General features: G+C 48.9%; 1 protein-coding gene across 1 annotated transcript in view; it reads left to right on the plus strand.

Annotated features, from left to right (window-relative positions):
* RIOK2 (RIO kinase 2) overlaps nucleotides 1-23,622 on the plus strand; it is a 119,303-nt gene that overhangs the window by 48,829 nt on the left and 46,852 nt on the right. Inside the window, exon 5 of the mRNA XM_075325067.1 lies at nucleotides 18,115-18,203. Within this exon, the coding sequence (XP_075181182.1) occupies nucleotides 18,115-18,203 (89 nt within the window). The remainder of the gene's footprint in view (nucleotides 1-18,114; nucleotides 18,204-23,622) is intronic.

Below are 23,622 nucleotides of genomic sequence, written 5' to 3' on the forward strand. Positions count from 1 at the left end.
TGACCGTTTTCCTTTTCCACCAGAGGTGGTTAAGGAATGGGCCCAGTCCCCAAAGGTAGACCCTCCGGTGTCCAGAATCTCAGCCCGCACAGTCGTAGCTGTGGCTGATGGCACTTCTCTTAAAAATCCCACTGACCGCCAGGTTGACCTTCTGGCCAAGTCTGTATATGAGGCGGCAGGAGCCTCGTTCTCCCCGTCTTTTGCGGCAGTATGGGCTCTTAAGGCAGTCTCTGCCTCTCTGGCGGAGATGCATTCACTCACCAGGGACTCTATTCCTGAGATGGATGCCTTAACTTCTCAAGCTTCGGCTTTTGCATCCGGTGGCCTCCGCTAACTCCCTCGCGATCCGCAGGATCTTGTGGCTTCGAGAGTGGAAAGCAGACGCTTCCTCTAAGAAGTACCTTGCGAGTCTCCCTTTTGCTGGGTCCCGGCTGTTTGGAGAACAGCTGGATGACATAATTAAGGAAGCTACTGGCGGAAAGAGTACTTCCTTGCCGCAAACTAAGGCCAGGAAACCGGTCCAGAGCAGGAACCAATCGAATTTTCGTTCCTTTCGTTCCTCTAACTGGTCAGCCTCTAAGCCCTCGACCTCGTCCACTACCGCAGCCAAGGATCGTAAACCCAACTGGCGCGCAAAGCCGCATCCTCAAAAGGCCGGAGGAGCCGCTGCCACTAAGGCAGCCTCCTCTTGACTATCTGGCTACGCCAGCAACGTCCTTGGTCGGTGGCAGGCTCTCCCACTTTGGCGACGTGTGGTTTCAACACGTCTCCGATCAGTGGGTGCGGGATATCATCTCCCACGGCTACAGGATAGAATTTTCTTCCAGCCCGCCAAACAGATTTTTTTCTGTCCACCCCCCCCTGCTCCAAAGCCGCCGCCTTCTCTCAGGCCGTGGCATCCCTGCAGGCCAACGTTGTAATTGTTCCGGTTCCCGCCCGGGAACGGTTCAGCGGTTTCTACTCAAACCTCTTTCTAGTCCCCAAAAAGGACGGTTCCTTCCGGCCCATCCTGGATCTCAAGCTTCTCAACAAGCACGTTCAGGTGCGGCACTTTCGCATGGAATCTCTGAGATCGGTCATTGCCTCAATGACCCAAGGAGATTTTCTGGCATCCATCGACATCAGAGATGCCTATCTGCATGTTCCTATTGCGGTTTCGCACCAGCGTTGGCTACGCTTTGCAATCGGAGAGGAACATTTCCAATTCGTGGCTCTCCCCTTCGGCCTAGCCACGGCCCCTCGAGTATTCACCAAGGTCATGGCAGCAGTGGTTGCGGTCCTGCACCTCCAGGGGTTGGCAGTGATTCCTTACCTGGACGACCTTCTAGTCAAGGCCTCATCCAGTCCAGACTGCCAGCGGAGTGTCTCGCTCACTCTCGCCATTCTAGTCCAGTTCGGGTGGCTTGTCAATTTGCCCAAGTCCACTCTGATTCCAACCCAGAAACTCGAGTACCTAGGGATGCAATTCGAGACTCTGCCGGCACTTGTGAAGCTGCCCTTAGTCAAACAGCAGTCTCTTCGTCTGGCGGTACGCTCTCTGCTGAGGCACCGCCGTCATTCCATCAGACACCTCATGCGGGTGCTGGGTCAAATGGGTGGCGTCAATGGAAGCGGTTCCCTTTGCTCAGTTCCATCTGCGTCCCCTGCAGCTGGACATTCTCCGCTGTTGGGACAAGCGGACCTCTTCCTTGCACAGGCTAGTGGCTCTGTCGCCACAAACCAGGAGCTCTCTTCAGTGGTGGCTTCGGCCCCTCTCTCTGTCACAGGGACGCTCCTTCCTGACTCCGTCCTGGGTAATCCTCACCACGGATGCCAGTCTCTCCGGTTGGGGAGCAGTATTTCTCCATCACCGAGCACAGGGCACTTGGACTTCGTCCGAATCAGCTCTCTCAATCAATGTGCTGGAGATCAGAGCTGTGTTTCTAGCTCTCCTAGCCTTTCACCACCTGTTGGTGGGCAAGCACATCCGAGTCCAGTCAGACAACGCGACAGCGGTTGCCTACATCAATCACCAGGGCGGGACTCACAGCCGTCTGGCGATGCTGGAGGTTCAACGAATCCTCCAGTGGACGGAGGACTCGAAGTCCACCATATCTGCAGTCCACATCCCAGGCGTAGAAAACTGGGAGGCCGATTATCTCAGCCGTCAAACCGTAGACGGCGGCGAGTGGGCCCTGCATCCGTCAGTGTTCAAATCACTCTGCCGCAAGTGGGGCACTCCAGAGGTAGATCTAATGGCATCCCGGCACAACTACAAGGTTCCGGTTTAACGTGGCTCGCTCCCACGATCCTCAAGCCTTCGCAGCAGACGCACTGGTTCAAGATTGGTCTCAGTTCCGTCTGGCCTATGTGTTTCCCCCTCTAGCGCTCTTGCCCAGGGTTCTGCGCAAGATCAGAATGGAGGGCCGTCGAGTCATGCTCATTGCTCCGGACTGGCCCAGGCGAGCATGGTACCCAGACCTGCTCCGTCTGTCCGTAGAGGTGCCGTGGCGTCTCCCGGATTGCCCAGACCTTCTCTCTCAAGGTCCGTTCTTCCGCCAGAATTCTGCGGCTCTCAGATTGACGGCGTGGCTCTTGAGTCCTGGATCCTGACGGCTTCAGGCATTCCCTCTGAGGTCATCTCCACCATGACTCAGGCTCGGAAGTCTTCCTCGGCCAAGATTTACCACAGGACTTGGAAAATTTTCCTGTCCTGGTGTCGTTCGTCCGGCCATGCCCCTTGGCCGTTCTCCTTGCCGACCATCCTGTCTTTTCTACAGTCCGGTCTACAGCTAGGACTGTCCCTCAATTCCCTTAAGGGACAGGTGTCGGCTCTGTCGGTATTGTTCCAGCGGCGTATCGCCCGACTGGCTCAGGTGCGCACCTTCATGCAGGGCGCATCTCACATCATTCCTCCTTACCGGCGGCCCTTGGATCCCTGGGACCTTAATCTGGTCCTCACGGCCTTACAGAAACCCCCCTTTGAGCCTCTCAGGGAAGTTCCCTTGTCTAGACTTTCACAGAAAGTTGTTTTTCTAGTAGCCATAACTTCTCTCAGGAGAGTTTCGGATTTGGCTGCGCTCTCTTCAGAATCCCCCTTTTTGGTGTTTCACCAAGACAAGGTGGTTCTTCGTCCGACTCCGGACTTTCTCCCTAAGGTGGTGTCTCCTTTCCACCTTAACCAGGACATTTCATTACCTTCTCTTTGTCCGGCCCCGGTGCATCGCTTTGAGAAGGCGTTGCACTCCTTAGATTTGGTGCGGGCGCTCCGAATCTATGTGTCACGCACCGCTGTTTTTAGGCGGTGCACATCTCTTTTTGTGCTAACCACTGGTCAGCGCAAGGGTCTCGCTGCTTCTAAACCGACTCTAGCTCGTTGGATCAGGTCGGCTATCTCCGATGCCTACCAGTGTTCTCAGGTGCCTCCCCCGCCGGGGATTAAGGCGCACTCGACCAGAGCTGTCGGTGCCTCCTGGGCTTTCAGGCACCAGGCTACGGCTCAGCAGGTTTGTCAGGCTGCCACATGGTCCAGTCTGCACACTTTTTCGAAGCACTACCAGGTGCATGCTCATGCTTCGGCAGATGCGAGCTTGGGCAGATGCATCCTTCAGGCGGCTGTCGCCCATTTGTGAAGTTAGGTTTTGCCTACTTCTCAGTTGGTTTATTTCCCGCCCATGGACTGCTTTGGAACATCCCATGGTTTGGGTCTCCCATAAGGAACGATAAAGAAAAAGAGAATTTTGTTTACTTACCGTAAATTCTTTTTCTTATAGTTCCGACATGGGAGACCCAGCACCCTCCCTGTTGCCTGTTGGCAGTTTTTTGTTCCGTGTGTTTCACCGGCTGTTGTTAGTAGACAGAGTTCTGGTCTTTCCGAGTTTTACTCTTTCTCTACTTATGGGTGGATGTCCTCCTTCAGCTTTTGCACTGAACTGGGTAGATTGTCATCCAGGGGGTGTATATAGCCGGAGGGAGGAGCTACACGTTTGAGTGTAGTACTTTGTGTGTCCTCCGGAGGCAGTAGCTATACACCCATGGTTTGGGTCTCCCATGTCGGAACTATAAGAAAAAGAATTTACGGTAAGTAAACAAAATTCTCTTTATTTATATATATATATATATATATATATATATATAAATATATAAATATATATATATATATATATATATATATATATATATATATATATATATATATATATAATATATTGTTATATATATATATTATTTATATATATATATATATATATATATTGTTATATATATTATTATTATATATATATATATATATATATATATATATATATATATATAATAATAAATATATATATAATTTATTATATATATATATATATATATATATATATATATATATATAACAATATGTATGTATGTGTGTGTGTGTGTGTGTGTGTGTGTGTTATATATTATTATTATATATATAAATTTTTTATTTTTTTTGGCACTTGGATTTTTCCTAGCCACTGCACTCTGATAGTGTACTGATCCACTTTTTTTCTCTATGTGCATGTTATCAATTACCCATATAACTTTAAAGGGTTGGATTCTTTCTATGGTACAACACACATATCTTGTTCTCTTCAGCGATGTGCTTGAGGTATCAGTTTACATAGGGCTACAACTATGCACAGTCACTTTTTTTTATCTTTACAGCAGAATTCTACTTTATTACAACAGCCCAGTTGTTTGATCCCCTTGTCCTCTTATACATCCCTTGTATTACGTTTCTATAAATAATTTATGTACTGTGCACTTTGATTATAAGTAATAAAAAAATATTTTTATTCAGCAATTTTTGCTCATTGTTCTCCTTTGCATACACTTCCTTTGGATGTCTGATTTGTCTGCAGGGGTGGACAGTAAAGCAGTCGCTGATTGGCTGAAGGGATCACATGATATGTATAGCCCTGAGAAACAGTGTCACCACCGCAGCTGATTATAGGTGTTATTAATTTATAAGGAGGAAACAAACTGATTGAGAAGGGTTGTCTGAGTAGTAGACAACCCATTTGTCTTTTCCTCTCCCTTTTGTAAATTTTCTCCCACCCGTTAAATTTTCCCACCATAATTGAACTCCCGTTGTTTGGTTTTACCAATGCTTTCTTTGTCGCTCCATTGGGAGACCCAGACAATTGGGTGTATAGCTTCTGCCTCCGGAGGCCACACAAAGTATTACACTTTAAAAAGTGTAACCCCTCCCCTCTGCTATACACCCTCCCGTGCATCACGGGCTCATCAGTTGTTATGCTTTGTGTTGAAGGAGGCATACATGCACACAATGCTCCACATTTTAGTCAGCAGCAGCTGCTGATTATATCGGATGGAAGAAAAGAGGGCCCCTAACAGGGCCCCCGGCATGCTCCCTTCTCACCCCACTGAGTCGGCGGTGCTGTTAAGGTTGAGGTACCCATTGCGGGTACACAGGCAGGAGCCACATGCCGTTTTCCTTCCCCATCCCTTAGGGACTCTGGGGAAGTGGGATCCTAACCGGTCATCCAGCCACTGGGACCGGGCTCCCTCCGCAGCCCCTGGGGGAATCTGCCGGACAGGAGACGGAGTATCGTCAGGGACATGGCCCTGCATCTACAGGTACTCTGTGTCCCCGTTGGGACGGTGCATGAAGCACCTTGGCCTCAGACGCAGCTGCGACTGCGGTGTGGATTTTTTGTCTGGGACTACCGCGCCGACCGTGCCTGTTAGTCGGCCGCGGTTTTTACTTTAGTCCCCGGCTTTTGCGGCCTAGTGTGTTAAACTCCCGCCCCTGAGCCTGCCAGTCAGGGAGAAAGGCGGGACGGTCGGTATGATGCCGACATTGAGGGCTGGAGCACACTTCGCTGTCCTCCGCCCCCCTCACTGATCACTATGGGCCACCAGGTTCCCGCACTTTTGCGGTTCCGCCCACGGCTCTCTCCTCCCCTCAGAACGCCGGCAGCCATTGTTATAATTCTGCCGGTGGAGGATCTCAGAATCTGCTCAACACTGCTCTGGGAGAGGGGGATCCTAACCGGTCGCCATGCTCTGGGACCGGACTCCATCCGCAGCCCCTGGGGGATTCTGACGGACAGGAGACTGGACATCATCAGGGACAGAGCCCTGCATCATGAGGTACTCTGTGTCCCCTGAGGGACGGTGCATGCAGCATCTGTGTTACAAATGCCGCAGCGGTTGCTGAGTGGTTTGTGAGACTGGGACTACCGCGCCGACCGCGCCATGTTTGCCGGCCGCGTTTTTAAATTTAGTCCCCGGCTCTTGCGGCCTAGTACCATATACTCCCGTTCTCGGGCCTGCCAGTCAGGGGTAACGACGGGACGGCCGACTGGACGTCGGCAGGGAGGGCTGGAGCATACATTGGTATCCTCCTTCCCCCTCACTGAGCACTGTGGGGCACCAGTTTTCAGGTGCTGACCCCCCTTGGTGCCGCAGTGTGTATATATATATATATATATATATATATATATATATATATATATATATATATATATATATATATATATATATATATATATATATATATATATATATATATATATATTTGTTTATTTATATGGTATATGATCTCAATGTTCGGCAGCATTATTTGCCTTTGGCTGTATACCCTCACTGATTACTCTGCGGACGACATGCTGTTGTCTGCTCTTAAAGAGTAAGGGTGCCAAGGTACTGGCTTATTTTACAACCTGTACCTCTTGTGCGGCTATATTACAGGCAGGTTCCACATACCCTCATTGTGTACAATGCTTGGCCCCGAGGGCACTCACTCAGCCGGAGCCTCCTGCACTGGTGGGACCCTCGGCCAGGTGGTACCGCCGATGACAGGGACAGAGTTTGCATGTTGGAATCAGCAAATCTCTGAGTAGCTTTCACATTCCAGGACTCAGTCTATGGACAGAGGGTCTGCTAAGATACTGGAAGCCTTGCAGTCCAGACCGATAACACAGGGCCAGGGAGCTGTGAGTTCATCGCTCCCGGGTCCCTCTGGGTCGGTACAACAAGGGGCTCCTGGGGTAATACCCAGATCCCACGGTGAGAACTCCGTCACGGACCGCGGCCTTTGATAGGCTAAGCGGGCCCGCTGAGAACCTTCCCCGGCTTCATCAGGAGTGCGTGTTTCGATCACTCTAACTCCAGAGGGGCCGTCCAAAAGCACAGAACTTTACGGACAAACGCTTACTAAGCGCCTTATTGACACGCGTTACCCTTTTCCCCCCTGACGTTGTTAAGGGTTGGGCTCAGTGTCACAGGGTGGATTCTCCAGTCTCTTGGCTGGCGGCTAGATCCGTAGTATTAGTGGCAGCTGCCATCTCTCACGAATGCCACTGACAGGCTAATAAAGCTTAGGATGAAATCCATCTATGAAGCCATAGTCGCATCTTTTGCTCCAGCCTTCGCAGCCGTGAGGGCACTCCAAGCTATCTCAACTTCTCTGGCTGAGATTATTGCGGTTGCACATACATCTGCCCCGCAGGTTGTGTCCTTCACTTCTCAGGCATAGGTTTTTTCGTTCTACGCCATGAACGCCGTTCCTGGACTCTGCGAGCCGTACAGCGGTAGCATCCACCAATTCGGTGGCAGTCTGCAGGGCCATGTGGCTACGTGAATGGAAGGCAGGCTCTGCTTCCAAGAAGTTCTTAACCGGTTTGCCATTTTCTGGCGACCGTTTGTTTGGCGAGCAATTGGATGAAGTTACTAGACAGTCCAAGGGAAAGGTCTCGTCCTTGCCCCAGTCCAAAGGTTTCGGTCATTTCGGTCCTCAGCAAGTTCCGTTCCCCCACGTCCAACAGGTCAGAGGAGGGCTAGAGGAACTCGTCTGCATGGCGGTCTAAGTCACAAGGCGGCTTCCTCATGACTTCGGCCTCACCAAGACCGCGTCCTCGGTCGGTGGCAAGCTCTCCCGCTTTTGCGACGCCTGGTGGCCACATGTCCAAGACCGATGGGTGAGAGACATTCTGTCTCACGGTTACAGGATAGAGCTCTGCTCTCGTCTTCCGACTCGTTTCTTCAAAACATCTCCGCCCCCCGAGCGAGCCGATGCACTTTTTCAGGCGGTGAACACTCTGAAGCCTCGATGTCACAAGGAGACTTCCTAGCATCAATTGACATCAAGGATGCTTATCTCCATGTGCCAATCGCACCAGAGCTTCAACGCTTTCTGCGTTTCGCCTCAGGGACGAACACTTCAGTTCGTGGCACTGCCATTCGGCCTGACGACAGCCCCACGGGTCTTCACCAAGGTCATGGCAGCAGTGGTGGCGGTCCTACAAGGGCCACTCGGTGATCACTTACCTAGACGATCTTCTAGTCAAGACACCCTCCTGGGTGGCATGTCAACACAACCTGACCATTGCTCTGGAGACTCTCCAGGGGTTCGGGTGGATCATCAAATTGCCAAGGTTAAAACTGACACCGACCCAATCACTGACTTGCCTCGGGATGGAGTTTCATACTCTCTCAGCGATAGTGAAGCTTCCGCTGCATAGTCAGCGTTCACTACAGACAGGGGTACAATCTCTCCTTCGGGCCCAGTCACCCCTTGAGGCGCCTCATGCACTTTCTAAGGAAGATGGTGGCAGCAAGGGAGGCAGTTCCCTTGCGCAGTTTCGTCTGCGTCCGATTCTATCGGACACCGCAAATGGGACAGGAGGTCGACGTCCCTAGACAAGAACGTCTCTCTTTCCCTTGCGGCAAAACCTCTCTTCAGTGGTGTCTTCTTTCCACTTCCTGGGCGGAGGAAAAATCCTCCCGGCCCCCAGCTGAGGCTGTGGTCACGACGGACGCGAGTCTGTCAGGGTGGGGAGCGGTCTTCCTCCACCACTCGGCTCAGGGAACCTGGACTCCGGCAGAGTCCTCCCTTCAGATCAATGTTCTGGAGATAAGGGCAGTGGATCTAGCCCTAAAGGTGTTCCAGCGGTGGCTGGAGGGCAGGCAGATCCGAATTCAGTCGGACAACGCCACGGCGGTTGCGTACATCAACCACCAGGGCGGCACACGCGCAGTCGTCAAGCCTTCCGAGCAGTTCGGCGGATTCGGCTGTGGGCGGAAGCCACAGCCTCCACCATCTCCCAGTTCACATCCCGGGCGTAGAAAACGGGGAAGCAGATTTTCTCAGTCGCCAGGGCATGGACGCAGGGGAATGGTCTCTTCACCCGGACGTGTTTCTAGAGATCTGTTGCCGCTGGGGAACGCCAGACATCGATCTAATGGCGTCTCGGCACAACAACAAAGTCCCGGCATTCATGGCTCGGTCCAAGGATCACAGAGCTCTGGCGGCAGACGCGCTAGTTCACGACTGGTCGCAGTTTCGACTGCCTTATGTTTTTCCTCCTCTGGCACTACTGCCCAGAGTGTTACGCAAGATCAGGTCAGACTGTCGCCGCGCCATCCTCGTCGCTCCAGACTGGCCGAGGGATCGTGGTACCCGGATCTGTGGCACCTCACGGTGGGTCAACCGTGGACACTCCCAGACCGACCAGACTTGCTGTCTCAAGATCCATATTTCCTTCTGAATTCTGCGGCTCTAAACCTGACTGTGTGGCCATTGAGTTCTGGCTCCTAGCGTCATCAGGGATATCTCCAGATGTCATTGCCACCATGAGACAGGCCAGGAAACCAACGTCCGCCAAGATCTATCACAGGACTTGGAGGATTTTCTTATCCTGGTGCTCTGATCAGGGTTTTACTCCCTGCCCGTTTGCCTTGCCCACTTTTCTTTCTTTCCTTCAATCCGGAATGGACAAGGGCTTGTCTCTCGGCTCTCTCAAGGGACAAGTATCGGCGCTTTCCGGTCCCACCTTACAAGCGTCCGTTAACACCCTCGGATCTTAACAGGGTGCTGACGACTCTTCAGAAGCCACTTTTCGAGCCGATGCGGGATCTCTCTATCTCGCCTTTCGCAAAGGGTGGCCTTCCTAGTGGCAGTCACATCACTCAGAAGAGTATCTCAGCTAGCAGCGCTGTCATGCAAAGCCCCCTTCCTGGTGTTTCACCAGGATAGGGTGGTTCTACGTCCGGTCCTGGACTTTCTCCCTAAGGTATCCCCGTTTCATCTCAATCAGGATATCGTCTTACCCTCTTTGGGTCCGCATCCAGTTCACCAAGGTGAAAAGGATTTGCATTTATTAGATCTGGTGAGAGCACTCCGGCTCTACATTTATCGCACGGCGCCCCTGCGCCGGTCTGATGCGCTCTTGTCCTTATCGCGGGCCAGAGTAAGGGATTTCAGGTTTTCAAGTCAACCTTGGCTCGGTGGATCAAGGAACCGATTCTTGAAGCCTACCGTTCTTTTAGGCTTCCGATTCCTGCAGGGCTGAAGGCCCATTCTACCAGAGCCGTCGGTGTCCTGGGCATTGCGACACCAGGCTACGGCTCGGCAGGTGTGTCAGGCGGCTACCTGGTCGAGTCTGCACACTTTCACGAAACACTATCAGGTGCATGCCGATGATTCGGCAGATGCCAGCCTAGGTAGGCGACTCCTTCAGGCGGCAGTTGCCCACCTGTAAGAGGGGGCTGTTTTTCGGCTCTTTTTATCGAGGTATTCTTTTACCCACCCAGGGATTGCTTTTGGACATCCCAATTGTCTGGGTCTCCCAATGGAGCGACAAAGAAGAAGGGAATTTTGTTTACTTACCGTAAATTCCTTTTCTTCTAGCTCCTATTGGGAGACCCAGCACCCGCCCCTGTTCCCTTCGGGCTGTTGTTCTTTTGTGTACACATGTTGTTCATGTTGAATTGTTCTTTTGGTTCATGGTTTCAGTTCTCCGAACATCCTTCGGATTGAATTTACCTTAGACCAATTTATAAGTTTCCTCCTTCCTGCTTTGGCACCAAAACTGATGAGCCCGTGATGCACGGGAGGGTGTATAGCAGAGGGGAGGGGTTACACTTTTTAAAGTGTAATACTTTGTGTGGCCTCCGGAGGCAGAAGCTATACACCCAATTGTCTGGGTCTCCCAATAGGAGCTAGAAGAAAAGGAATTTACGGTAAGTAAACAAAATTCCCTTCTTTTCAGTAGCACATATTTATCTTAGTGTGTATTTCAAGGGGAGCTGTGATGAAATTTTAGGTTATGTAATCTGAGAGCAGCATGACGTAAGTGCAGAGACCCTGATTCTAGAGATGTCACTTAATGAGCTGCTTGCTTTGATAAAATCACTGTTTTATTTGCAGTAGATCTGGTAAGTTCTCTGAATGCTAAAGGTACCGTCACACATAACGAGATCGCTAGCGAGATCGCAGCTGAGTCATGGTTTCTGTGACGCAGTAGCGATCCCGTTAGCGATCTTATGTGTGACACCTACCAGCGATCAGGCCCCTGCTGTGAGATCGCTAGTCATTGCAGAATGGTCCAGGCCATTTTCTTCAAAGGCAATGTCCTGCTGGGCAGGACCCATCGCTGTGTTTGACACTGTGTGACAGGGTCACAGTAACTGCTGAGATCGTTATACAGGTCGCTACTGCGACCTGTATTGTTCCTGCATCGCTGGTAAGATCTCACTGTGTGACATCTCACCTGCGACCTCCCAGCGACTTACCTGCGATCCCTATCAGGCCGCATCGTTTTCGGGATCGCTGGTAAGTCGTTGTGTGTGACTGGGCCTTTAGCTCTATATAATCTCGCCCACACCACTGATTGGCAGCTTTCTGTCCATAATCAGTGGTGTGGACGGGGTTATACATGGAGATAGAGGACTAGTGATGATCTCCTGCTGATTGCATAGTGATTTCATCAAAACTACAGCAAGCAGCATACAGCGATGTGTCACTTGGGGTCTCTGTCTCTATGCTGCTCTCAGATTAGGTGGTAAAACCTGGTGACATTCCCTATTGTGCCCTCCTGTGATTTCTAAAAAGCAAGTTACTTTTTCTTTGCTTATTTATCTGTCAGATACGCAATAAAGTGGGACTTAACTTAACCTAGGTTTTAGTCCAGGTTAGGCTTCATTTCTCACCTAATTGCTTACTTTAGAGAGCTCCCAGTTGTATTTCTTCCAGACTATGGCAGCCTATGGGATTGCGGTTTCTGTATATATGTGTGTACAGTAAACATGTACCATCCCTTCTGTAATGAGAAATGTTATTATAAGTAATGACAGTTAAGATGTTCCTGGTGATCCATACATCCTGTTATGCTTTCCATGTCTGGAGCTCTGGATTATGCCAATAGATATAGGGCCCCAATGTACTGTAGTGAAGTGACGAGTACGATATTACCTTAGGACCCTAATAAATCCATTATTCAATAGGTCGGATATCTCGGTGATTCTGTGCAGAACAAGCGATTTGTTATTTCCTCTATGTATCGCTCATTCCTCTTCTGGAGGCCGGAGACACATGGAAAGCCGGTGCTCTGCAGACGTGTATTACATTGCTTCTGCTGTTCCCAAGGAGGAATGTCATCCTTAAGCTGGAAATTCCACAGTCTAATTGGTTTTCTGTATATCCATCAGCTAAATGCCTGCAGATCAAAGCCCGGCTTACCCTGGGCACAGCCATCTTTTGTCCTTCATGGTAATTGCTAATACTGGGAACCGTAAATGATCACTGATGTCTGTGCACTGTGTTCAGGCCCAAGTATTATCAGTATAAATCCAGGGGTATGACTCTCAGCCCTACGTTACACTGCCAGTAGCTTTTTTTTTTTAAACTTTCTATTTTTGTGTGTGTATATATATGTGTATGTATGTGTATATATATATGTGTTTGTGTATGTGTGTATATATATGTGTGTGTAATAAATATATATATATATATAAATATATATAAAATATACAGTGCCTACAAGTAGTTGTATACTACTTGTAGGCACTGTATATATAAATTTGTGTATGTATTTGTGTGTATATGTTTTTGCCATGTGCATGACTCTATCTATTGTTTGTATGCTTTTGTGCGCCCCTTGCCAAATTAGAAACCCCTAATCTCTCAACCCTTAAATGTGGATGGTATACTGCATCTCAGCCATTAAAAAAAAACATCAAGGTAATTGTATACATGAGCCTCTCCTAATGCCATGTGCTCTGGGGTGAAGTTGACATTCCCAGTCCCTGCAGACATGTCAGCAGCGTACAGACATCACTTACAGCTGCAGGTTACTGATGGGTTGGAAGGGGATTTTTAGGCTAAGTTCCCATGAAGTAAAACGCTGACTTTTTCTTTGTATTTGCTTGCAGAAAATCAGCTATGTTTTACACCACCAGCTTACAGCATGAGATATTGAGGCTACTTTCATACATCCGGCTGTAGCAGTGCGGCACAATCCGGCGCTCTGCTGAAAAAACGACCGGTTTCATTTTTTCCAGCATTGACTTGCAATGTGCCGCATGGGCTTGCGTTCCGTCCGTTTTTTGCCGCATGCGGCAGATTTAGCCGATGCGGCGGCCGGATGGAACGTTCCCTGGCACTTTTTTTGCTCTGGCAAAAAAACCCGCATTGCGCCGCATCTGGACGCTGCAGTGCATTTTTCAATGGACGCCGGATGTGGTGCGATGCGGCAAAAACCGCATCCGGCCGCCGCATGCGGTTTCTTCCACTGCGTATACTCAGTAGCGTGCCGCAACCGGGAAAAAAAACGGACGGGCCGCATGTAAAAACTTATACAAAGGATGCGGTGTTTTCGTCGCATCCGTTGCATAGGTTTCACAGCCGGATTGAACCGCACTGCTCAAACCGGATATGTGAAAGCAGCCTTATGATGGTTTTCATAGCATGCATAGATATCTGTAGATGGATCAGACCTGTAAGTGTATTATCTGTAACATGTCAATTCATGCTCCTCCTTTGCGTCAGCACATGACTAGTAATACAAAGTGAGTGGAATGTGAAAAAATCGCATTCCACTCAGACCAATATTACTCTATGGGGCAGCTCCCATGAGCGACTGTTTTCTCAGCCCTAATCGGACCAAAACAATCGCATGCTGTGGGTGCAATGCGATCCTGTTTCACTCGCACCCACACAAGTCTATGGGGCGAGAGAAACCTTGCATTACATCGGTGTAGAGCAGTGCGATTCTCACATCAGCCGGCAATGGAGGAGATCGGGAGATAAATCCCTCCCCTCTGCAGCTGTGGTCTGATCGGACCACAGTCGCATGACACTCTGCTCCCGCTGTGCTTCGAGCCTGAGCCGAGTGTCATGTGAGGACTTGCAGTAATCCCCGTGTGGCCTCAGCCTTAATAATGCTATCCTCATCATCTTCTGTGCGGAAGCTCCACAGTAGAGACATCTACATCTAGTTTTAAAGCCTCCCATGCCTTTTAAATATTATGAGAGAGAGAAAAGAGAGGACGCTTCTGTGAAGCTTCTTAGTGACAAGTAATGCTATAGTGTAATCCACTCACCTGGGTGTGTTGCGCTGCAGGCACAACACTGATGAAGGTGCATAGTGATGCTGCCACCCGGGATGGTGTCCAGGAGATAGGGAGAACTGTTCAGAGATGATCCGACGCTGGAGAGGCGCATCCTGTAAACTGCCACGTAGGTACCGGTGTCCGCTGCTGTGTGGTGCACACCCAGGGAGCACAGGTCAGTGACTCGCAAACACGCGGTGTCTGATCGCTTCAGCACCACCGCTCACTCACAGGTGGTGAGTGCATAGGAACCAGAGGTAAAAAAAAAAAAATAAAGCGGTGTTAGGTGTGCTGCTGATCAGATGGGTCAGGGGAGTAAAAGATTTTTGTAATTTATTATATTTAAAAGATAAGTTGATGGACACTACGCTTTATGGGGGCAGACCGTCCCCTTCATCACCTGACAAAGGAGACCGTTCGCCCCCGTGACGCGTAGTGTCCATCAACTGTTATCTTTAAGCTATAATGCAAAAATCTTTTAATCTTTTGGCCCGTCTATTTGGTCAGCAGCGCACCTAACACTGCATTTTTTTCTTTTTACCTCTGGTTTAAAATGTTGGCACTTCCCAGAATATTCCATTATTAGGGGATTAATAAGGATCTGTTGTTTGGTAAGGCACTTTCAGGAGAAAAAAAAAAACAGTGGTGGTCCCAAAGGTCCAACCCGTACTAGCACATCATTGGTATACAGTAGGGTGGCAATTAAATATGCAAAATCCTTTTAAAGAATGTATTCACAGTGTTATACAATTGTGATTCATGCAGTTCCCTTATATGCTGTAAGATGGCGCTATGCTTCATCATTTTAGGAGCCTCATTGCACATCAGAGTGCTAATCCACACAGAGAATCAAAGATCACTAATTTGGTTACCATGTTACTGCATGTGCCTTAGGGCTTGGTCAAATGGCTTAAAAAGAAATATATTCTATTAAATTTTATATTTTGTATTAAAAATAAAAATACAGTACACTGAATTATCCTATCCCTCCCCACTCATTGTCCAACACTGTCTGGGTTCCTGCCCATCTTCATATTCCATTCCTGTTCCTGCCAGACTGTCTTGTGACCACTGCAGCCAATCACCGCAATCGACGATTGCTTTAGCAGTCACATATCATGCATCCAGGACCAGATGGATAGAGACAGTCATGACTCTGTACACCCTGAATGATCAGCACAGATCAGGCCCTGTTGGTCATCACACTCCGGCAGTGATTAGTTACAAGGTCAAACGCCTATCCGGTTGGAGCAGGAGGTTCTGAGATAATGATTTATTTTGTCATTTTGCAAGACTTTTTTTTTTTTTTTTAATTTATTTTTATATTTTTTTTAGATTTTTCTTTCTAAACTGCTACCTGACAAACCGCCTTAGGGTACGTGTTTACAGCATTTTGGATGCAGCATGCTTCGGCTATATCCAAAACGCTGCATTGTACAGTACAAGCACAGTGGATGGATTTCTAGAAATCTCCTCCCCACTGTGCTTGTTTTTCCCGCAGCAAACACTGACTTGTGTACATATTTTATTTTAAAAATTTGGTTAAAAAAATGTTCACACAGTAAAATTTAACAATTAGTCAAATTACAATCTAAAGTTAACTTGGCATTCAACTTTTGAAATAGAAAACGTGGGGCAGGGAAGAGGGGAAAGTAAAAAAAAAAAAAAAGGGAAAGTCTATAGGATTAAAGAAAAAGGCAAACTAGAATTGTACAAATTTGGCTGAAAATTGAAACGGAATCTCTTTTAACACATAAATTGCTAACGTAACTATTAGAATAAAAGACTGAGAATCATTTTTACAGCTAGTAGCTCCACTAACTCAAGGATTTAATATAATAAGATCGGGATTGAACTTCTTTGATCAAAGGCTCCATCTCCCCGAGTACTTACCGTGTTTCCCCGATAGTAAGACACCCCGATAGTAAGACGTATTGGGGGTTTTGGGGGGGGTCGGCTAATGTAAGACGTACCCCGAAAGTAAGACGTAGTAAAAATTTATTTATTTATTTTCTTCTTTACAGTACAGTTACAGCGGCTTAGCGCTCAGCTGAGAGGTGACACATGCCGGCGGTCGGGCGCTCAGCTGAGAGCTGACACATGCCGGCGGCCTGGCGCTCAGCTGAACGCCCTGACATGCCGGCGGCTTAGCGCTCAGCTGAGAGCTGACACATGCCGGCGGTCGGGCGCTCAGCTGAACGCTCGGCTACCGAGAAATGTTGAAATGTTGCAGTAATGTTGTCCGTGGTCCATCAGGACCATGGACAACATACAAAATCACTCAGCCTCAGTGCCCTCATGTGCAGCCGCTGGTGGTTAAGTTTCCTTAACTTGCGGTACACTTAAGGCGCAATCGCGGCAAGTCCCCATACGGTACATTGCATGGAGACTTGCTGCGATTGCTGTGGGATTTTTTCCAATATAAGACATACCCCGAAAGTAAGACACAGTGGCACTTTTGGGGGTAAAAAGAATGTAAGACACTGTCTTACTTTCGGGGAAACACGGTATCATATAATCTATCTTTCAAAGCAAATTTAAATTCGTAAAGATTGTGTGAGGAAATTCTTTCTATTGCTTTGTTTATAGATGGAATATTAGTATTTCTCCAGTTGGCACAAAAGAGATTTTTAATCACTTGTATGATATGACAGGTAATATGTCTATAATTTTAAGTTCATACAAACTGACTTGTGGTGCAGCTTTCCGAGCCGCAGCATGTCAATTGTTTTCTGCGGAGTTGTAAGCGTCCTCCATAGGGAGAACAGAAGATCGAGACCGCAACCGCCCAGGCAGCCGCATTCTCCTGCGGAGGAGACTCGCGGCCCCGCAGGTCAGGACCAGCCGTGTCTAGGACTTAGTGGGTCCTGATCGTGTCAATTCAAAATAGCAATGTACCCAGGGGATCCACAGTATCAAGCGGCACTTTTGAAAAAGTTTGGTCCTGACGCACGCTTATGTGCGAGTACTCTTGGGCATGATAATATGGCCACATAAGATGTACATGGGCCGTACCCAATAATCTTCACCTGGACTCCCCTGATGATTGTTACCCATGAAACGCGTTGGGAGTGAGTGTTTCTTGACTATATGGAGGTGACGCCTCTGTGGCATAACTGTGGGATTTGATGAGTTGGTGGACAGCTCCCCCAAAAGCCTTGATGCCTTTCTAAAGTTGCCCTTATCTCTGCAAGACCGGGTAAGATCGTTCCCTATCTGGGATTTAATCTTACCACGATACCCGTATATTTAATATATTAATGTATACTCTGGACACACTTTCTTTCAGTCGGTGATTCCCCCTGTTATAGGAGTGGGAAAGAAAAGTTTGCTAGTCCATAGTCATTCTACACCCTGGCAGCCCGTTTTGGGTGGCATTCACAAATGAGGTTTGAGGCCAGTATTGCCGCATCATATTACCAGTGGTGAGATGACTTGGGCTATTGTTTGGCCCTATGTGTAGCATGATTGCGATCATTGCTACGGTCTGTTTGTTTTTACTCCCCCATAGTGAGCTTGGGTTCACTTTTTAGCTGCACTTTATTAAGTTATGTTTTAGGTCTCCTATACTTGCGCCTTTTTTTTTTCGCCTGGATTCAGCTATTTACTACCTGGGTCCTGATCTTGCACACGTACCTTTTCTATAACCTTTATAGTAATTCAATTTGTTACTGTAGTTTGTATAATTCAGAAACGCACATTTATTATTTTTGTTTTTTTTACGTTTAGAAACCTATTTGGCTGACAGTTTTTTCATCTTTCTCCTAGGCCTTGTATGACAGAGGATTCCCTGTACCAAAACCCTGTGACTACAACAGACACGCTGTGGTGATGGAGCTGATCAATGGTTATCCCCTGTAAGTATTGGCTATACATGTACAGCCATTGGCAGCACGATTGCGCTGCATAAAACCCCCAAACTATTTAATAATCGCTCTCTCAACCAAAACGGACAGCCAGTGTTCTTCAGAGTAATGCTGGCATAAAGTATAATAAACTTTAAATTATGGACATTTTTTTTACAGCATATACATCAATGGGATTTCACAAATGTGTCTTGTCAGTAATCTCTGTTCTATTAGATGAGTTGTATTTTTCACTCCTTAATTTTTCGTGACGTGCTTCAGTCTTTTGCCTCAAGGTGGCAGTACAGCCATGTTCTGTGCATTTCCTCTCTAGCACAATGGCCTCCTTTGTAGACAGCAATATTGCTGCATTTAATAGGGGCCAAGTTTGAGAACGCGATCCCTGAATCTAGCAGTGTAGATCCAGTGATTTGTCACAAGGTCCGCCAGTATATTTGATGGCTGAATGTTCCAACTTTAATATTAGTGTCTTTGTTGCTATAAACCCCCTGCAATAGCCCACCTATCTGTACAGTGAACGATTGGGTCTGCTGCTGACAGATGCCACCAGCAAGGCACAATTGCAGCGGTGGTACGATAGCTGTTTTTTTTGGGGGGTTTTTTTGCGCCTGTTTTTATTTAATTTTGCTATGCCCGCAATTTTCTGTTTAGTTATTTCTATTTTAGGATTATATCTTGTTTGTAAGATATTTTTACTCTGAATTTAATCACCAGCTTCTTATTGTTGTTTTTCGATGTGACTGCTGCTGCAGAATAATCATTGTAGTCACTAAATCACTGTACTCCTAGTGGCTGCAGGGAGAATATAACTTAATTCTTGCCCTGTAGCCACTGCCCGATTAATCTAATACTAATGATCTATTAATATTAAAGTAGGGGGACAAACCCATTTAAAAAGGTACTAAACATAGAAAATGTCTAAGAGAAAACCCCAGCTGTGTTTTGCAGGATTCTCTACATGTTTCTATTCTCTCCCAGTTCCTTTTATCGTTATTTCTAGGTTTGGCTGATTACGTATCGGTGCTTTTCTATGATGACATTATTACATGGTCCACCTAGTGAGATGGATCTCGAGCTCACTGAGCGTTTTCTGTGATTCTCATGGTCTATGAAAGTCGCTGACCTACACTGGGATCTCTTCATTAAACTTATCACTCACTCACAAAGCTCTCCACGATTCCGCACAGCCCTACATCTACCCCCTCATCTCTGTCAATCGCCCCACCCGTGCCCTCCGCTCTGCTAATGACCTAAAGCCTGCTTTACACGTTGCAATTTCGCATACGATTTCGTATGCGATTTGCAACGCCCCCATCGTATGTGTGGCACGTTCAATTTGTTGAACGTGCCGCACATACGAGTAACCCCCATCACACGTACTTACCCGTCCATACGACCTCGCTGTGGGCGGCGAACGTCCACTTCCTGGAGTGGGAGGGACGTTCGGCGTCACACGGCAGCCGTCCAATAGAAGCAGAGGGGCGGAGCTAAGCGGGACTTAAACATCCTGCCCACCTCCTTCCTTTCGCATTGTGGGCCGGGAGCCGCAGGACGTAGGTAAGATCTGTTCATCGTTCCCGGGGTGTCACACACTGCAATGTGTGCTACCCCGGGTACGATGAACAATCTAATGTGCAATTCTAGAGACAGGTACGATGTGTATGCGATGAACGTGTTAACATTCAATTGCAATCGCACGTACCTGTCACACACTGCAATGTACTTACAATGTCGGATGTGCGTCACTTACGACGTGACCCCGCCGACACATTGTAAGATACATTGCAGCGTGTAAAGCGAGCTTAAGATGGACATCCTCAACAATTCGAACTTCCCGCTCCTGTCTTCAAGATTTTTCACGAGCTGCGCCTATGCTCTGGAACACACTACCAAGGACTATCCGATTAATTCCCAACATCCACACCTTTAAACGAGCCCTAAAAACGCATTTCTTTAGACTAGCCTATCACTTCAGCTCCCTCATCTAATCTAGTCCCTTTCTGCCCTTCATAAAATTTACTTCCAATTCTTGTCCCCTGTATCTTCTGCATCCATTATTTTCCATGTACTTTTTTTCCACTCTGCACCTGTATAATTTCTGGCTGGTGACAGGTCTACGCAGCTAGTTTTGAATCCCCTATTAAATCGATGGCTGGACCATAACACATATGACAAGCTTTTCTTTATCGTTCCTATGGGAGACCCAGACCATGGGTGTATAGCTACTGCCTCCGGAGGACACACAAAGTTACTACACTCAAAACGTGTAGCTCCTCCCTCCTAGCATATACACCCCCTGCTAGCCAGTCCTAGCCAGTTTAATGCTTTGTGTTTCAGGAGGTCACACACACATGCATTCTCTGATTTTGATTTTTGATTTTTCCTTTTGGACAAAGATTTGGAAGAAAAGCGGGTCCAGTCTGGACTCCCGGCATGTCCCTTCTCACCCCACTGGGCGGTGCTGTTAAGGTTGATTTCAGGGCTGTATCCCTTTCATGCCGCGCTCCTTCACCATCCCATGCTGGGGCTCTGGCTTGAAGTGGGAGCCAACACGGTTCTCACTGCTTTGCAGGAGACCGGTCTCCATCCGCAGCCCTTTTGCAGGACCCTGCTGGACGGAGCTATCATCCCCCAGGAACCTGGCAACCTGCGTCTCAAGCTAAGTATATGAGACGTTATTACCACAGAAAGTGGTCTTTCCAGGGGTCCTTTATGTTTATTTATTGGGGGAGTGTGTTTTATGTTTGGTGTTAACATTTCCGGCCGGTTCTCCAGTTTTCACTGGAGAACCGCGCCGATGGTGCCTGCACGCCGGCCGCATGTTTTACTCTAGGCCCCGGCTTCGCCTGAGGCCTAGTTTCGGTTTCCACTGTCTCTGCATGTCAGTCTTGCAGAGAGGCAGTGTAGCTCCGCCCAGCGGCTGCGCAGCACAAGGGAAGGGACACTCCTCATTGAGGAAGGATTCCCTCCCCTGGCTACCTCACTGAGGGAATCCTTTTGCCGCTCTAAGAGTAGGCCCCGCCCGTTCTCCTCGCTCCGGTCGCCATTTTCTCGGCGTTCTCTGTGCCTGCATAGGCACAGAGATTCCACAGTGTGACAAGTGGGAACCTGGGCTGAGGGACCAGGGGGCACAGACATGTCTGTTTAAACGATTGGCAGCCACAACCTCCGGTTGTGCAGCTGCTTGTTTTATCGGTTTATATATGCTGGGGGCCAGTCTTGACAGAGCCCCCACCTCTGCAGCATGTCTCACAGAGCAGGGCTGCAGGTTGTTTTTATTATGCACTGCAGGTAGTCTCGTACGGCTGTACCGAGCTCATAACCATGGTGGCCCCTCAGCTTGGAGGCAGAGCCGAATGATTGCTAATTAGTGGCCCCTCCATCTGCTCCGGTTTCGGTGGCTGACCCCTGAGGGAATCCTATTTCCAGGGGTCGGCTGTCCTGGCATCTGCTGAGCATGCAGCTCCCCTCTCAGGGCGTTTTCTGCTTCAGCTCGCACAATAAAGCTCACAAAGGACTCTCCTTCTGGGCTCAGACCCCGTCCTCCTGACAGGGAGACGCAGGGTCCCCTGTCCTTCCCCGTCCCGCAGCTCCGATTACGAGCTGACTCACTGGACGAGGAGGATGTCTCTCGGACGCTACTTTATGTACATTGATCCGTCCGTACGTGACGCAGAGCCGAATGATTGGATTGCGTCCATTATACTTGTACTGGACCTCCATCCGCCCGTATCAGGGGAGTATTCCCCGCTGGCAGAAAGGCATCAGTATACCTTTAACAGGACGAGGAGTGTGTTCTTTAACCACTCCAGTTTTCAGCCTGCTGCGTCCAAGCTCACAGCCTGTCCTGCAGACCCCAAAGCGGGGTTCTGCGGCCTGTTTCCCCCTCCCATCAGAGGTGGTCAAGGAGTGTACTCATTCGCCAAACGTGGCCCCTCCAGTGTCCAGACTTTCAGCCCGGATAGTTGTATCAGTGGCTGACGGCACCTCTATAGGGCTCCCACGGTACATTAATTTTGTACTGGACCCCAATCCGCCGGAGTTACCTTACCTAGGAGAACACAAAGTGTGTTCCTTAACCACTCCAGTTTTCAGGCCCCTGTGACCAAGCCCAGGGTCCGCTCTGACAGTCGCTTCCCATAAAGCGTGATTCTGAGGACTGTGTTTCCCCTGTCCACCAATGGTGGTCAAGAAGTGGGCTCAGTCACCTCAGGTGGCTGAGCCCGGACCGTTAGGTCAGTGGCTGATAGCTCCTCACTTAAGGTTTTGCGGTCCGCCCGGTTGTCCTTGGGCCAAGTCGGTATTGGGGCGGCAGCAGCTTCGTTCTCCTCAGCTTTACGGCAGTGGGGTTCTTTTGTACCTTCTCTGCTTGTCTGGAGGAGATGCATTCCCTCACAGGGACTCTATGCCCAAAACGGTTGCCTGAACTTCCAGACTTCAGTCTTTTCATCTTATGCCAGGTCTGCCATGCTGGACACCGCACGGCGGTGGTCTTGGCTACTTTCCTCGCTATCCGCAGGCTCCTGTGGCTTCGGTAATGGGAAGCAGATGCCTCTATAGGGGTTCCTTGCTGGGCTCCCCTTTGGTGGGACCAGTCTCTTCGGAACCAACTGGATGAAATTCAGGAAGCTCTTGGCGGGGAGAGTTCTTCCTTGCCACAAACCTAAACCAGGGAACCTGTCCAGGACAGGAATCAGTTGAGGTTTTGGTGGTTTCCGTTCCTCCATCTGATCGTCCTCTAGCTCGGCCTTGGTTCATAGAACCAAATAGCTTGAAGCTGCGTCTTCAAAAGACCGCAGGAGATGCTACCACGGAGTCAGCTTCCTCCGAGCTATCTAGCCACGCCAACCACCTCCTTGGTCGGTGGCAGGCTCTCTCCACTTGGCGACGTATGGTTCTACCACGTCTCCGTTCAGTGGGGGCGGGATTATATCTCCCATGGCTACAGGATGGATTTCTGTCCACCCGCCAAACAGATTTTTTTCTGTCACCTCCCGGCTCCAAGGCCGCCGCCTTCTCACAGGCCGTGGCATTTCTTGCAGGCCAATGGAGTAATTGTACCGGTTCTCGACTGGGAACGGTTCTGAGATTTTTGTTCAAATCTATTTCTAGTCCCTGAAGAGGGCGGTGCCTTCCGACCTAGATCTTTAGCTTTTTCAGCATGGTCAGGTGTGGCGTTTTCACATGGAGCCTCGGTCTTGTTCCGTGTGTTTTTTTTCACCGGATCAATCAAGAACCCAAGGAGATTCCCTAGCAGCCATCGGCATCAGAGATGCTTTTCGGCAGGGGTCAATCGCAGTTTCACACCAGCGTTGACTACGTTTTGCCATCGGAGTGGTCCAATTCGTGGCTCTTCCCTTGGGGTTAGCCACGGCCCCTCGAGTATTCTCATTGGGGCTGCTGTGATTGA

This window comes from Anomaloglossus baeobatrachus, chromosome 1 (genome assembly GCF_048569485.1).
Source record: "Anomaloglossus baeobatrachus isolate aAnoBae1 chromosome 1, aAnoBae1.hap1, whole genome shotgun sequence".
NCBI lineage: Eukaryota > Metazoa > Chordata > Amphibia > Anura > Aromobatidae > Anomaloglossus > Anomaloglossus baeobatrachus.